General features: G+C 47.8%; 1 protein-coding gene across 1 annotated transcript; it reads left to right on the top strand.

Annotated features, from left to right (window-relative positions):
• Positions 1 to 701: 701 nt before the first annotated feature.
• On the top strand, positions 702 to 12304 carry RFLNA (refilin A). The gene is made up of 3 exons (XM_065739141.1): positions 702 to 1168; positions 9753 to 9862; positions 11416 to 12304. Exons 1-3 carry the CDS (start codon positions 974 to 976, stop codon positions 11747 to 11749), a joined length of 639 nt encoding a protein of 212 aa, XP_065595213.1. The 5' UTR covers positions 702 to 973; the 3' UTR covers positions 11750 to 12304.
• Positions 12305 to 14157: the final 1853 nt, after the last annotated feature.

Raw genomic sequence — 14157 nt, 5'->3', positions numbered from 1 at the left:
ACACTTACACACAGTGGCCAAAGCACATGACAGCCGGGATGGTGAGGCCACTTCCTCTGTGGCTGTGAACCTGCAGCTGTGGAGGTGGCTGAAGAAAAAAGACGCTTGTTTTTCGGGCTGTGAAATATCAAAGGGGCCGCCACGAGGGCACGGCTACCAGAGAGGGGTACGGTGGGTGTGTGTGCCTGATGTGCTGCCACATCACTCGCTGCGTGGCCGCAGCCGCCCCAAATGAAGAAGAACGGTGGCTGTTGGGAAGAGCTCCTCCCTCGTGCCCACGCTCCTTCATACAGAGGGGAAAAACTGCCGGGGTGGACGGTGGGAGGGGGTGAAAGAAGTGAGGTAAAAACCAGCCAGGAGCGAGGCAACCATCTGACAGAAGCGAAGGGATATCCAGACGTGAGGGATAACTCAGGGTGATGGGGATCAGCGCGGGCGAAGCGCAGATCCCCGATGGCGGACGGGCGCACGGGGGCCTCGTGTGTCCCGGGGGGCGAAGCCCGCTGGGAGAGGGCGGCAGCGCGCTGCTGGGACTTCAGAAGAGCCCGAAAACGTACAGCCGGGCAGAGCCGGGGGCCGGGGAAAGGGGAGGGCGCTCCCCGGCTCCCTCCCACCCTCTCCGGATAAATGTGCCGCCGAGAGGCGGCGGGCGGACGGCAGCAGCGCGTGGAGGAGCGCGGGGCTCCGGCTCCCCGCCCAGCGCTCCCTGCCGGCGGGGCCGCCCGCATCGCCGCCCGCATCGCCGCCCGCATCCTCCGCTTCCCCTCGGTTCAGACGGGCGCGGCGCCGGGGTAGGGGCGGGCAGCCCAGCGCGGCCGATGCCGGCTCTCCCCGCCGCGCTCGGCTCGGCGCAGGCTGCGGCAGGCTGGTGGCGGCCATCGGGAATCGGGGCCCCCCCGGGCGCCCTTCTCCTCCCGTCCCTCCGCGGCCGGAGGGTTTTCTCCCGCTGCGGCCGCCTCGCTGCCCCCCAGACATGGTAGGGCACCTCCAGCTGCAAGGGATGGACGAGAGCCTGAAGGAGAAGAGCCGGGAAGGCTTGCTGGACAGCCCGGACTCGGGGCTGCCCCCCAGCCCCAGCCCCCCTTTCTATTCCCTCTCGCCCGGGGGCGGCGGCGGCGCGGACCCCCCGGCCCCGGGACAGCGGCGCGAGGCCAAGGACGGCAGAGGGGTAAGAGCGGAGGCGATGGGGGGACAGGGCTTTAAAGGACGGTGGAACTTCACCCCAGGGACCTTTCGGGTTTCTTTAACGTATCAAAGACGTTTGGAGGTGTATCGCGCGCAGTTAATTGCCTTCTATGAGGAAGAAAAGCTGTCCGCGGCTCTGAGCTTGCCGCGGGGAAAGTTCATCTACCTGTGCGTTGGTGACAGATCACACTTCTACCCAGCAGGGACGCTTTGCAATGACTTACCGTGCCCTCATCTTCTTTCTCAAGTTCTGAGGCTATTTTAGCGTATTATGCTGTCAGATATGCCAGAACCATCCCCAGGAACAATGTCTCGGCGGAGTACGGTGGGGAGGGTGTGGGATGTTAAATAGGGAGATCAAATCTGAAACCCACTAACGACCTCTCACGGCTGCGCAGCCTTACCTGCGGGCGGTCCGATGGCACTGTAGGCTCCGAGAGTTACCCACGTTCCTCTGGGATGGTGGGATCCGGCTGTTGCTACATGTCTGTAAAATAAAATGTGGGAGGAAAATGAATGAATGCTTGCTGGCTCAGAAGAGCTGGAGTAGAGGTGTCTGCAGAGGTCAGCGGTGGGGGTGTGATGGCCTCCGTTCCTGTGATAGATGACAGCCAGCCACCACTGCTCTCAGGAAAGCCCTTAGGTATCAGAGACGAAAGAGGGTAAGAAAAAACTACTCTGGTTCTTGGTCTGATGGGACTGAGAGTTCTAATGCTCCTGAAGGGTGTGTGTGGGGGGAAGTAGTTTTTCCTATGATCTGTGTAAAGCAAATTATATTTTCAAGTTCTTTTTCTTTCTTTGAACACAAACAATGCAAACGAACATTTTAAACAATTTAGAGGAACAGCTTAGATTTTTTTTCTGATTTTTTTTTTTAATATCATACTTGAGCCGCACAGGCAGCACTGGGCTCCTGCTGCTCAGGGGTGGGTGCCATATAGTGCAGATATTTCTGTGCATTTTGTAGGTACAGACAACTGCAAAGATACTGAAACTAATTTGACTGCTTTGATTGGAGTGGTGCAGGACTGCGCTCTCTGTTTGGTATATGGAATTTTCTCTGGACTGCATGGAGAGTTTCACTGCTCATTGCCAACACTCCACTTACAGCTGTTAAGAGAACAGGAGAAATGTAGGGAGCATTTCAGTGCCTAATTAGCTTTAATCTTACGATTTAACAAGGGCTTTCCGATCTATAAGCAATTACACAATCCACGAGTGTGTTTAACTTCACTGCTCCGCTGTTCATCAGAGCATGCAGAGTTGGCAGATCAATAATTGCAGCTCTCTGCACACCAACGCATGTTTTTTTAATCACTTATTATATTTGTGTTCGTTTTGCTTATAAACGTGACAGAACCAGGAACGCAGTCTGCATTCTTTGTGGTATAATGCCATAAAAGCATATATAAGCTCAGTTACTAACGGCCAACATTCTAGCATGTGCAGTTACAATAAATTGCTGTCAGGTGAAGAAAACAACATTCCAGATCTGTGGGAAGGATTTCATACTGCTCCGACCTATCAAAACCACCAGGCTGAACCCAGTTGCGTTCTTTTGCAGTCAGCTATTTTGCTCTAACTTCACAAATATGTGGAGGGATTTTTCTGCTCTAGGAGAGCTCTTCTCGTGCAGACTGAAACGAGATTGCATGCCCTTATCGAAGGCTTCCTTGTGTGTAAGCATGCTCTCCCTGCTTTGTGTCATTAAGTGTGACTTTGAAAAAGTAAACTCTTTTCTCTTTAATAAGTATGACTTTGTTTCAAAGACAATGCACCATTTATTCCCATTTAACCAGCCAATTTGGCTGCAGCTTTGGGATCCAAGAAAATATGAAAGGCAATTTGGGGCCAGAGTCATAAATACCACAAGTTCAACACCATTTAGGAACCTTTTTTTTTTTTTCCTTCTCCTTACATTTTACTTGCAGTGCAGAAGAAATTGGCTCTTACTTATTCAAATAAAACCCACTTAGGGAATTTGCTAATTGTTTTCTGCTGAAATGCAAATATCCTAAAGAAAATAGAAGGTGACTTTTTCCTAGTTCTGACCTATAAATCTGAAACATGATTAAATTGATTCTTAGGGCTGAATTCCCTAGGCTTTGCTTGTAATGCTGGGCCATAAGGAACATATGTACAGTGAAATAAATCTCTGATATTGCACACGAAGAAGCAGTTGCTGGAAGGGCAGGGAATGAAGTGATATCAAGGTAGCCAGATGTGCTTAGAGTTTTCCCTGTTTTGTTGCCCGTGGGTATAGTTTTAGGCCAGAAGGGCTGATTGTGAGCTCTCACTAATGCTGTGCTGAAATAAGTGCTTAGCATCCAATAGCATTGCTCCTCAAGGATATGAGAGGAGATCAGGACCACGTCCTTCTGCAGAACCATCCATGGTGACTTCTTGAAGCTGCATACTTCTTGTTCCTTCCCACTGCCGTTGCCTCTGCAACAAGTTCAGTTTTATCTGAAATACTAAACATTTACAAATTCAGCTTGTCTCAGTGAGTGCTGACTTCCATGGGTCTATCCCAGTGGATCAGCTGTCAGATGAATGCCCCCACGTAGGGAATTCCTATGTATATTTTTGACAGCAGGGCAGCATTGGAATCAGTCTTGTGGGAGGAGATTCCAGCTTCATCTTTAGCACTGTGGAGGAGTGTTTTTGCCTTGTATTGTAGACTTTGTGGGCATGGTTCCATCAGTGGTGTCCAGGTCAGCATGCATGCCTTCTCCCCGAATTGCCATATCTTGAAGGACCCTTGGGGCCACAGAGCCTGCATTTTGTTCTGCACTGAAAGTGCTTCAGGAAAAGGGGGCTGTCTTCTGGGGACTGGGTGGGGAACGTAGCCATCAAAATGTTTCCATGCAATACCTGACTTGCAGACCAGCTGACACCTCCAGTGAAAGCACATGTGAGAAACACCCCAACCTGAGCCAGCTCGCAGCCTGCACCCAAAGCAGGTGACGTCTTCCTAAGTCCACATGGGTTTCAGCAACTGAGGAAAGCTCCAGGCTCGTGTGGAGAGCATGGCACAGCAGCATGGCTTGCCTCGGGGCTTGGCGTTTGCTGCCTGGCATCCTGACCCACTTCTGATCCACTCCCACAGGGTGGGATCCCACAGGAATTCCCCTGGCAGAGGTTGGTGGTGATTTCAGCTTTTGCTTGCTGGTCACCATGTCTGCGGCCTGGCAGAGTGTAACCACAGCTGGCTTTTCTCTGCGCCTTGGCCCACCTGATTCTGAATGTGGTCCCACTTCTCCTCCTCCTAGGTTCAACACCAGCAGTGAAGGAGAGGGAAGAGAGGAATGGCAGTGGGCCTCACCTTATCTGCACACTGTGACAGATGTCTCTTCAGGGCAGGTCAAGGTCTAGTTCCTCTGAGACCCACCTGATCCTGGCTCCAGCCTGTTCTGATAGAGCTGCTGCTGTGCAGTGCTTAATGGCTCAGATCTCCCAAATGGAGAAAGGGTGTCAGCGAGCAGCATGCATTGCTAGCACCCAGCAGAAAGGTTTCTCCAGGGACTGGTGTGCAAATACGTGTCATAACATCCACTGTTGGCACAGTGCCTGCTGCCACAAAGGGTCTGTGAGTATTGTGGAAATGAGATGGGACTGGGCAAGTCTTTCAGCTGGCATCAGTCTGTTATGGGTGGCATTAGCAGAGAAAAGGTTATGTAGTACACACAAGTTAGTGTGCTCACCTCTGTGACAGTCACATGTGGGATGGGCAGGCATGTGATCTTGATTCAGGCAGTTTGTGATAAAGGCAAGCAAAAGTTCAGAGGAGTCATCATCTTTCCTAAAAAATGTGACTATATCTAGGGTGGTGTCTTCTAGCTGTTCAATTTCTGTTGCATCCGTATGTAACACATGGCAATAAGCAAAGTAAGACATTTCCCACTTGAAATGGGAGACAGGAAGGATTAATTCTTTGAAGTAATAAAGCCCTGCTTTATATTTCATTTACTGTTATCACCTCCAAATAAAATCTCATCCGGCTCTAGTATAAATTACTTGTAATATGCAATACATGAAGATACTGGGAAAATAAATGGTCTGTTAAACAAATACTGCTTATCAGCTAGAGTGGAGAATGGAGATGTGTATCAAATAATTCAGCTAGATCTTTCATTACAGCTGTAAATAACAGCTGAGTAAAGTGACATTTTCGTAGACCTGACATGTTGCCATAGTGGGAAAACGTGGTGAGAGATTTGCTTATGCCCTAGCTAAGTTAGGAGCTGGGAACTTGGCAAGCTGTATCCTGTTTAGAGTCGTGGTGCTTGGAAAACTGTTTCCCCTTACAGTCCCTAGGGAGCTAATGCCAAATCCTAGTGCCTTCCACATAATGACCATAGCTAAAGGAGTCAGTCTGCTCTGATCTGTCTTGCTTTCTGGGGAAACATTTTTTGGAGGGTTTCTATTTTTCAAGTCACATTAATTTCCTTCCTTTCTTGCTGCTTTGCTGCCTGAAGTCTAGAAGCTACAGGAACACTCAGGGCCAATTTCATGGCACTTTTTTTACTGTAACTCTGCTTCTATTTCTTTAAAATAACAAAGTGAAAAACACCTAAACAGAACCTACTAACTTTAATTAATTATTAGGTGTAAAATAAGATTGTGCTGCCCACTGTATTCTTTTTGCTGCCGTTTAGGAACTCTGGGGTCTAAACATCCCCAAGATCCAGGAACTGATCCTGTCGTTTCTGGTGGGTATGAAGCCATGACATGGAACTGAAGGGCATGCATCAGTTCTAAAGCAAGAAGTCCCTCACAGTACTTAAGTTAGCATAAAATAAGTGCACTTGATCAGCAGTAGATGGAATTCCCTTTAGTAAATGAGTTTTTGGGGGTGTATTTATTTATATGCTGCTTGAAAAAAGAACATAGCTGCCCAGGCCCTTACATGCCTGAGAGGCATCAGAGGTAAGGCAGAGGGAAAAATGCAGCCAAACAAGAAATCACTAATGTGTTTTAATAATACTTTAACCCTTTGCTGGTTAAGACAGATTAATTAGGTCCTATCTGTAGTCTTCCAGCTAAGCAGTCCTAGGGTTTCTTTGGATAAACAGACCTTGACTTGTGGATTGCTTGTGGGCAGCCTTCTCTAAAGACATGGGTTTCTCCTCTCCATCTGCTCAATTTAGCTCATCTGTGGTGCAGGGCTGGAAAGAAACTCACCTTATTTCTGAAGTGTCTTGAGATTGCTGAGTGATTGATAGAAATGAGCCAAAGGTCATCATTTTCTCTAGGGAGGTCAGAAGTCCAGTGTTTCTATTCTTTCAACTGTTCCTGTGCAGAAGGAAAAATAATTGAGTCAGTACTTATTGGGTTTTTTTGAACAAGCAGAACATATTTGATTTGTTTCTACCTTAAAATAGATTGGAAGGAGATGGTGTCAGACTGTTGCCAAAAAGCCAGCTTTTGGCACATGTCAAGTATACAACATTTCAACCCCAAAGACAAATCTTTTGGAAAGCTTGTGTGCCCTGTTACGTGCTTCCAAGCTCCATGTGAGATTCAGGAGCAGGCATTTCAGAACATCACCCAGAGGCAAAATGAGAAGTCACCTGAAGTTCCTTTCAGTTGCTGCTCTGTAAAATCTGTGCTCACTGTTTAGTGACCCTTCCACTCTGTACAAGCAATGCACTTTCTTGGTGAGCAGACTGTGGGGTCTTACAGATGATCTCTATTTTTAGAGCATGCTTTGTAAATTATTTAAGTCTGCAGAATTCTGGGTGACATTCAGGGTTTCCCACCAGCAGCTCATGGCACTGCTCATGGTAGAAAAGTGTGAATTCCTAATGGTCTCTGGTGGCAGAAGTCTCCAGTCTGCAGTCGTCCCAGATTTCTGAACTAATCAAGCCTCATCTGCAGATCTCAAGCTAATGCTAGTTGGGTGAAATGCAATAAGCTAATGCTATTTGGGTGAAATGCATCATTCCCTTTTTTACCCTTCCCTGCCTAGGACTAGGTGAGCTAACCCGCAGTGCAAATAGTCTCATCACCACTCCATTCAGAGCTGACTTGGAGAGAAGTAAATCCAACTGTCACCAAATTCAGTGGCAACTTTCGGACTCTGGTTTCAGTCATGCATGACAGAGCCTCCAATCCTCCATGTGGATGGGTACTGTTTCTGCAGCATGTTCTTGTTTCCTGTTCCCTGCTGCGGGACTTGGGATTTCAACAGACAGTGTTGGCCTTTGTGCCCTTGCTCTGTCTGAGCAGCAAAACACTGGGGGTCAGATGCCCCAGGAATATTCCCACTGAACCACAGGAAGGATGTTGCCTCCTGCATCCTTGTCTCCAGGGACATACAGAACATGCTTAATGTCAGCATATGTTAGCAAGAAGTGTGAAGGTTTGTTTCCCTGGGAGCACTGAAATTGTTTCTTTCAAATTATTTCTTTAGTACAGTACTTCGCAGAACTCTTTAACAGTACCAGAATTTCTCTTGTGCTAATCTAGCAAGGATGCTCTTTATTTTCCCACTCATAGCCATTCAGGCATTGTCCTTCTTGACAGTGGAACAGAAATAGTTGAGAAGAAGGGTTAGCCATTTAATGTTACAGTTTTAACACTGTAGGAGAGTGCAGAGATGTTTCAGTGTGGAAAGAATAAATAGTTTTGTGGCTTTGGGACTCAGAATTGAAGGGCTTGGAGAATTCAGATGAAGCAATGACATTTTTTGCTTTACCCTCAGGCAGAAAGCCCGAGCCACCAGAGAAAACCAGACCTCAGACACTCTGAGCTGATGCTATTGAGTGGGCTCAGGGAAGTTTTGCCAGTTGACACCAGCTGAGGGATGAGCTGGGGAACACTGTGGTGATCTGCATGGGGTACAGGACAGGGCACAAGCTGGGGTACCTTGCACAGCACTGGAAGCACGGACTGGGCCACAGCTCCAGTGCTGCTCCTGTACCTGCCAGCCAGAAGGTGCTGGGGAGGGCAGAGGGAAGTGGCATGGGAAGAGCAAGCCAGTTTCTCTGTATCCTGAGCTACCTTCAGCGGTACCATGAGTCCCAAGGTTGTCTGACTGACCAAGAGACAGATGAAAAATGATTGATTCCAGCACGCATGGCTTATGCATGGTGAAAAGTGGAAAATCTCTGTGAGCTTTTCAGTCACCTTGAAAACTTTCAGCCCTGGCCAGTGGCTGCCAGCCATGTCCTTTAAAGAGACCCTGTGTCCCTGTGCATCATAAATTGCTGCTGACAGAAAAGTGGCAAGGATCAAAACCCACAATGACATTTTTCCAGGATTAGGCTTAATTAGCTTCTGGGCTGGGTCTAGACACAGGGTCGCTACATGTGAGAACTGATAAATAAGGACACTCCATTATTAAGAAGTAGGATTATTCATTTTTGTACTGGGCAGGGGAGCCTAGGCTGGACTGTGACAGTTTGTCAGAGTAATTTAACTTCAGGATGAAATTAGTCTTAAGAATCCATGATTGAGAGAAGCTCTATTTATTACAAAGTCCTATCTTGAAGCTTGTTTCCTGCATTGCAGAGGCCACAGTGTGACCCTAGTGCTCACCTGTGCATGGTTAACTAGAACATCCCCCAGAGCAAGCCAGCTGCTTTTGGCATGGAGACTTCAGTTGCTAACCTACCAAGGGTTGTTCTAAGGGTTACATTATTTGCAGCACATATGTATTTATGTGTATTATAAGAATATATATACATGTACGACTCAAGTAGTGCCACATCCTTTAAGTTGGCAGATGTGGTTACATCTGTGTTACGTCAGAGCCCTTCTTTGTGCTTTGTCTTTGTAAGAGCTTGCAGCTAGAGAAGCTGTTTGGTTGGAGTTTTTTTGTTGATTTAGAACTGACCACTGGTTAATGAAAAGTGCTAAAGAATTGCAATTCTTATGAGAAACAAGAAAGGAAGAAGGAAAGTTTAACATTCAGAGACCAGATACTGCAGCATGGAGTACTGGCAGTCCCATACCTGGAGTGATGAGCTGGGCAGACCGAGGTGGGGATGTGGGTGGTGGTGGGAGCTGGGGGGCAGCTCACTGCATCACACCAGTCCTGAGAGCTGGAAGGAAGCTGGAAGTAGAGGCAGCGCAGGTGGCAGATCAGAATCAAGGCAACTTGATGCGAGGCCTGTGCAGGATTTGTCTGTGCAAGACCTGTCTGTGCAGGGCTTCCCTATGCAAACCATCTTTAGGCTTCTTTTTGTTTTTTCATCTTCACAGTGGTCCTCCCCTTTGAGCTTTCAGCATGGGGTGGAGTGCCTTACCTGCAAACCTAGGAAAAGGTATTATGAGGGGAAACTTAATGATGCTGAGCACCAGCAATGTGATCTTAGCTTGTATGCAGTGAAATTGGTCCTGATACTGTTGCAGTCATCTGTTCTCATTGCTAAAGAGTTTTCACCTTCCCTGTCTCCCATGGGACTCTGAGGAGACCAAGTTCATCAAGGCTGCAAGCATTGCTGTCTCCTGTCAATGCTGTGACTGTTGATGGCTGCTCAGCTCCCAGTCACAGCATCATATGAACTATGCCAGCTTATGCCAGTGTGTCCCATCACTCACAGCACTGTTCCTCCCTGCAGATGCCTTGCCTGCTCCTGAACCCGTCTGTGTCGGAGATAAGACCTCGAATGTACCCTGTGTTTTTTGGAGAAAGCATTGAGGTCAACCCTGAGCCCATGCAGGAAATTAGGTACAGATGGGATTGGGTTGGGTGAGTGGGGATGTCTGTCCTTTTCTTGGTGCTTTTTCTTCTGCAAAAAATTAAATGTGATTACAAATGGGAGTCATGGTCATTTGGATGGGAAAGAAGATACAGACAGGTAGGAGGGTAACGCCTGAATTAAAAAGACACTGACAGCAGCAGAGGTGGAGGTTGTAAGAGAGGAAGACTTTCCTTCCAAGGCCAGCTCATTTCCAAGGCTATGAGAGAAAATTGTGACCTTCTGTAGGCTTGCTGGCCTACGCTGTGTCCTGCTGTCTTGTATCCTCAGCTACACCCTTATAATTGGTACCTGTTTTTGTTATCCCTTGCAGCAGAGAAACCAACTCTAGATGAGTTCACAGATATAAAACCATCTCCTCATGACGGGGTGGTCTTTCCAGCCAGTGACTGAGGTATTCTGACCTCCTGTGGAACCGCAGGCAATGGCCTGTGGATAAACGTTGTTCTGCTCTTCCTTTGCTGGTGTGGAATGTGCTCTGCAAACAGCATGGAGCGCAGTTACGCACAGCTTAGAGCAGGGATGGTGGGAGGACTAAACCCAATTCCCACCCCCCCCAACCTATGGGGACGTCTCTCTGGAAATGTACCCCAGTAAATCTCTGCTTGCTGAGGAACTGCTGGCGGGCATGTTTTTATGGTGATTACATTGGAGCCTTGTTTTATGCATGCTGAATGACTTGCTTACACCCTAGCTGTGCAAAATACATTACAGCAGCTCAGATTACATACAGTGCACAATCAGTCAACCCCCCTCCGGGTAGAGGTAATGACAAGCACACACCCAGCTTTTAATCTTTTTTTTTTATGTGGAGCTGCACATTCTTTGGCTGCTGAGTGCCAGAGGAGCATTTGGGGAAGGGGCAAAGGACTGAAAGTCGTACAGCTCACAGTGGCCAAAGGTTCTAGGGAGAGTGCTCTGCGTGGCCTGGTATCCATCCATCCCTTCTGGAGATGCAGCACAGTGACATCCTGTGTTTTGTAGGGTTCTTCATTTAAGAGTTGTCAGTGTGGCCACTTCCTTTGTGCCCACCCACAGTCCACAGCATCCCTTTCCAGCTATTTGGCCCTTGACCAGCTATTTGGCCCTTGCTTGTATTTTTCTGTAGGCCCCAATGAGCAGCTTCACCCCTCACCTCCCAGCACAAAGCTGATTGTGGCTGTCTTTGTGCTCTTCGTGCTCTGATGGCAAGACAGTGTAAAGAAAAAAGGGGAAGACAAAGGAAAAAGCAGGTTGCTTGGAGCCAGTGCAGCAAGGTCCTTTCTGTCCTGGCATGAGCATACAGTCTAAGTCAACTGCAGAAATGCTGAGGTAGCTTTACAAGGTGGGATTCTGCCAAGATGCACCCAGCAGGAAGGAGTCCTCTTGGCCCTGTGCATTGGGTTGTAGAGTTTACATCTGTTCTAGTGTCTGAGCGCTAAGAGAGCACAGATGTTTCCAGCTCCAAGGGGTTGAGAAGAGTTCTGTTTATCCTCTCTCCTTTGATGCCAGGCTGTTTTTGATACCTTGTTGTCCTCTGTAGGTGTAATTCCGAGGTGAAGTATGACTCTGAGAAGCATTACAGGGATGACATCTTCTACGGCCCCATCCCCACCGTCACCACCTACAGTGAGACAGTCATCGCTGCGCCCAATTGCACCTGGCGGAACTACAAGTCCCAGCTGATCTTCGAGCCCCGCCAGAAGCCACTGAGGTTTCAGAGCACGACAATCATTTTTCCTAAGCGTGCCAAGAACATTTACCGGACCACCCTCAATTGCAGCGTGGGCTGTGCCAAGCGCTGGTTTTCTTCCAGCGTGCAGCTGGAACTCTGTGAGGAAACCAACCCATGCGTCAGCTACAGTGAGACCCTCTGATCTGCCCCGCTGCTGGCAACCTTATGACCTCAAGGAGGCTGTGGCCTTTACTGGGTCTCTGGCTGGGCCCTCACTGATGACGACTGAATATTAATGGCTGGAGAAAATGTCATCTTGGGTGAGGCTGAACTGGCTGGGAGGAGGCTTGCAGGGCATGGGATGGTTTTGATCAGTGAAAGGCTGGTTTACATTTTGTGATGTTCCTGACGTTCGTGATCTGGATTTTATTTTATTCTATTCCAAGCATATCTACTCTTGACTTATGTTTTAGATGAAATCAAGATGACAGAGGACCCCATTACCCATAGCAGAGTGCCGTCTTGTGAGCTCTGTACGTCTTGTCTAGCACGCAGGTGAGACTCACTGTAGGCTTCAGAGATATTTTGGTCTCTGCAAAGAGAAGACCGCCTGCAAAGTGATGAAGACCAGCCTGCCCAGCACACACCAAGCCAAGTCTCCTGGAGTTTAAATGCAGATGATGTTAATTGTGTCAATACTTCACGATCTGCATCCAACAACTCACCTGGGAGAAAGCTGCAATATTATACCACTGCAGTACCACTTGCTTGTGGGAGTGGGTATTGTCACTGAGAAAGAGAGAAGGAAGGCAGGTGCACAGTGCTTTTGCCAGCAGCTGCATGTTTACATACTGTGACGGGATGGCACAAGCAGGTGGTTGGAGAAAGGCCTGCCCTGACACACAGCCAGCTCTTCTGTGAGCCCAGCCTATGCAAGAGGGTGCAGAGGAGACCAAGGAGAGGGAAAAGCTGTGGGGCTATGTTCTAAAAGTGTCCAAGAAGTTTAGGCCTTTTTTTCCTGAAATAACTGGTAGCTGAAGTGTGCCGTGCTGTTTGTTGCATCTGATACTCAATTTGCAGGGATTTTTACACACTTAAAAACCCTTCTGAATTTCAGGGCATTGCAGAGAGGAGTGTAGCACAGAAAGATGTTAACTGGCTTTAAAGAAGCTGGTGCAGGGTAACTGCAGAGCAAGGTTGCTCACCCTCTCAGGAGTTTCCATACCTGTGTCATGGACAGCTTAGCTGATTGTGGAGGAGCATCCAGACTGTCTTGAGTATAGCCTGAGGTACTGAAGAGCCAATATCTGGGCAGGATTTTCTTAATCAGCCAGGTTACTGCAGTTCACAGGTACTTCATGGATAGCTGAGCTGTCTCTGCAACAGGACCAAGAAGCATATTGAGGTAAACCATTCCCAGTGATGAATCACATCTCACAGTATTTTTTTCATTTTGCTCGCTTAAAAACTGCACGAGCCCACTACAAACCTTTGAAAATGATATGAAATTGTCTCCAGGAATCTTACTAAGAATTTTTGCATGCTGCTCAGAAGAGACCAGGCTTAGAAAATAACCACATAGTTTTGGAAATTAGTTTCCAGCTTTCGTTCTTCTAAACTTTCCATTTTGTTTCTGACTTGATGCAAGTCTGATCAAGTTATTTCAGAACACAGCCAAGCAGCCAAGTCAGAAAACCTATTAACAATGTCGACAAGACATATCTGATTGCCCAGAACTGTTGATGCACAAACCCACAGGGATTAAGAAAAAACAAACATGCACAGTCTGACAAACTTCAAGAAAAACTGAATAGTGACCTGCAAAGATACTTTTCCCATCAATTTCAAAAGGCAGTTGGTAGGTGTGACCAGAACCGTGACTTTTATGGAATTGACTTTTCTTGTTAAAAATGAAGCTGAATTAATCTGCCGGAGGTAAATAAAAGATATTTGTACAGAAACTTAAATCCTGACAACCGAAGCATCGATAGTACTGAAAGATGTAAGCTGTGGCAGCGGTGAACTCTGCCTCTATCACCTGAGAGTTGGGCCTTGGTGGAGAGCAGTGTCTCTCTGGATTTCCAAGACACAACTTCTTGGTTCATGGATAGAGACCTGCCCAGCCACGTGGGTCTTCCCAGGCAGATGAGTCTGTCACAGACTCCCTGTTTTTCCATGAATCCTGTCACATATTTATTTTGCATGACAGACCCGGCTTCAGCTTTTCAGCAAGTTCCCTCCATCACGTGCATGATAGAACCAGTGTACCAGGTTAACCTCAGGAGCTTTTTTATCCTGGCTGACTGAAGGCTTCTGCCTGCTTTGTCTGCTGTTCTGCTTTCCCAACATTGGCTACAACAGAAAAACAACTCAAAACAAGTGTGCAAATAGAACTAAACCACAGCTTGGTCTTGGATCACATGGGGACAGGGACCGCTAAGGCAAAGTCTCACAGGTGCAGGGTCCCCACTCTCCCTGACCAGGCAGTTTGGAAGCTTTATGCGTTGTTTTCTCTGCAAATAGACTAGAAATGACCTAACATGCTCCTGCTCCTTTGAGCTTAGGCAGCTTTTTTCATCTTGCCATGTCAGGAAAAAAAAAAAGCCAGCA

This window comes from Cyrtonyx montezumae, unplaced genomic scaffold (assembly GCF_038088225.1).
Source record: "Cyrtonyx montezumae isolate F1298 unplaced genomic scaffold, pur_monq_1.0 scaffold_23, whole genome shotgun sequence".
NCBI classification, from domain to species: Eukaryota; Metazoa; Chordata; class Aves; order Galliformes; family Odontophoridae; genus Cyrtonyx; species Cyrtonyx montezumae.
The sequence above is the reverse complement of the archived record's forward strand: the minus strand, read 5'-3'. Positions and strand labels throughout refer to the sequence as shown.

Excerpts from the sequence above, each read along its gene's own strand:
- RFLNA (XM_065739141.1), top strand. The coding sequence starts at position 974 with ATGGTAGGGCACCTCCAGCTGCAAGGGATGGACGAGAGCCTGAAGGAG. Across the intron at positions 1,169-9,752 it reads AGGCCAAGGACGGCAGAGGG|ATGCCTTGCCTGCTCCTGAA; the intron begins GTAAGAGCGGAG and ends TCCTCCCTGCAG. Across the intron at positions 9,863-11,415 it reads GAGCCCATGCAGGAAATTAG|GTGTAATTCCGAGGTGAAGT; the intron begins GTACAGATGGGA and ends TGTCCTCTGTAG.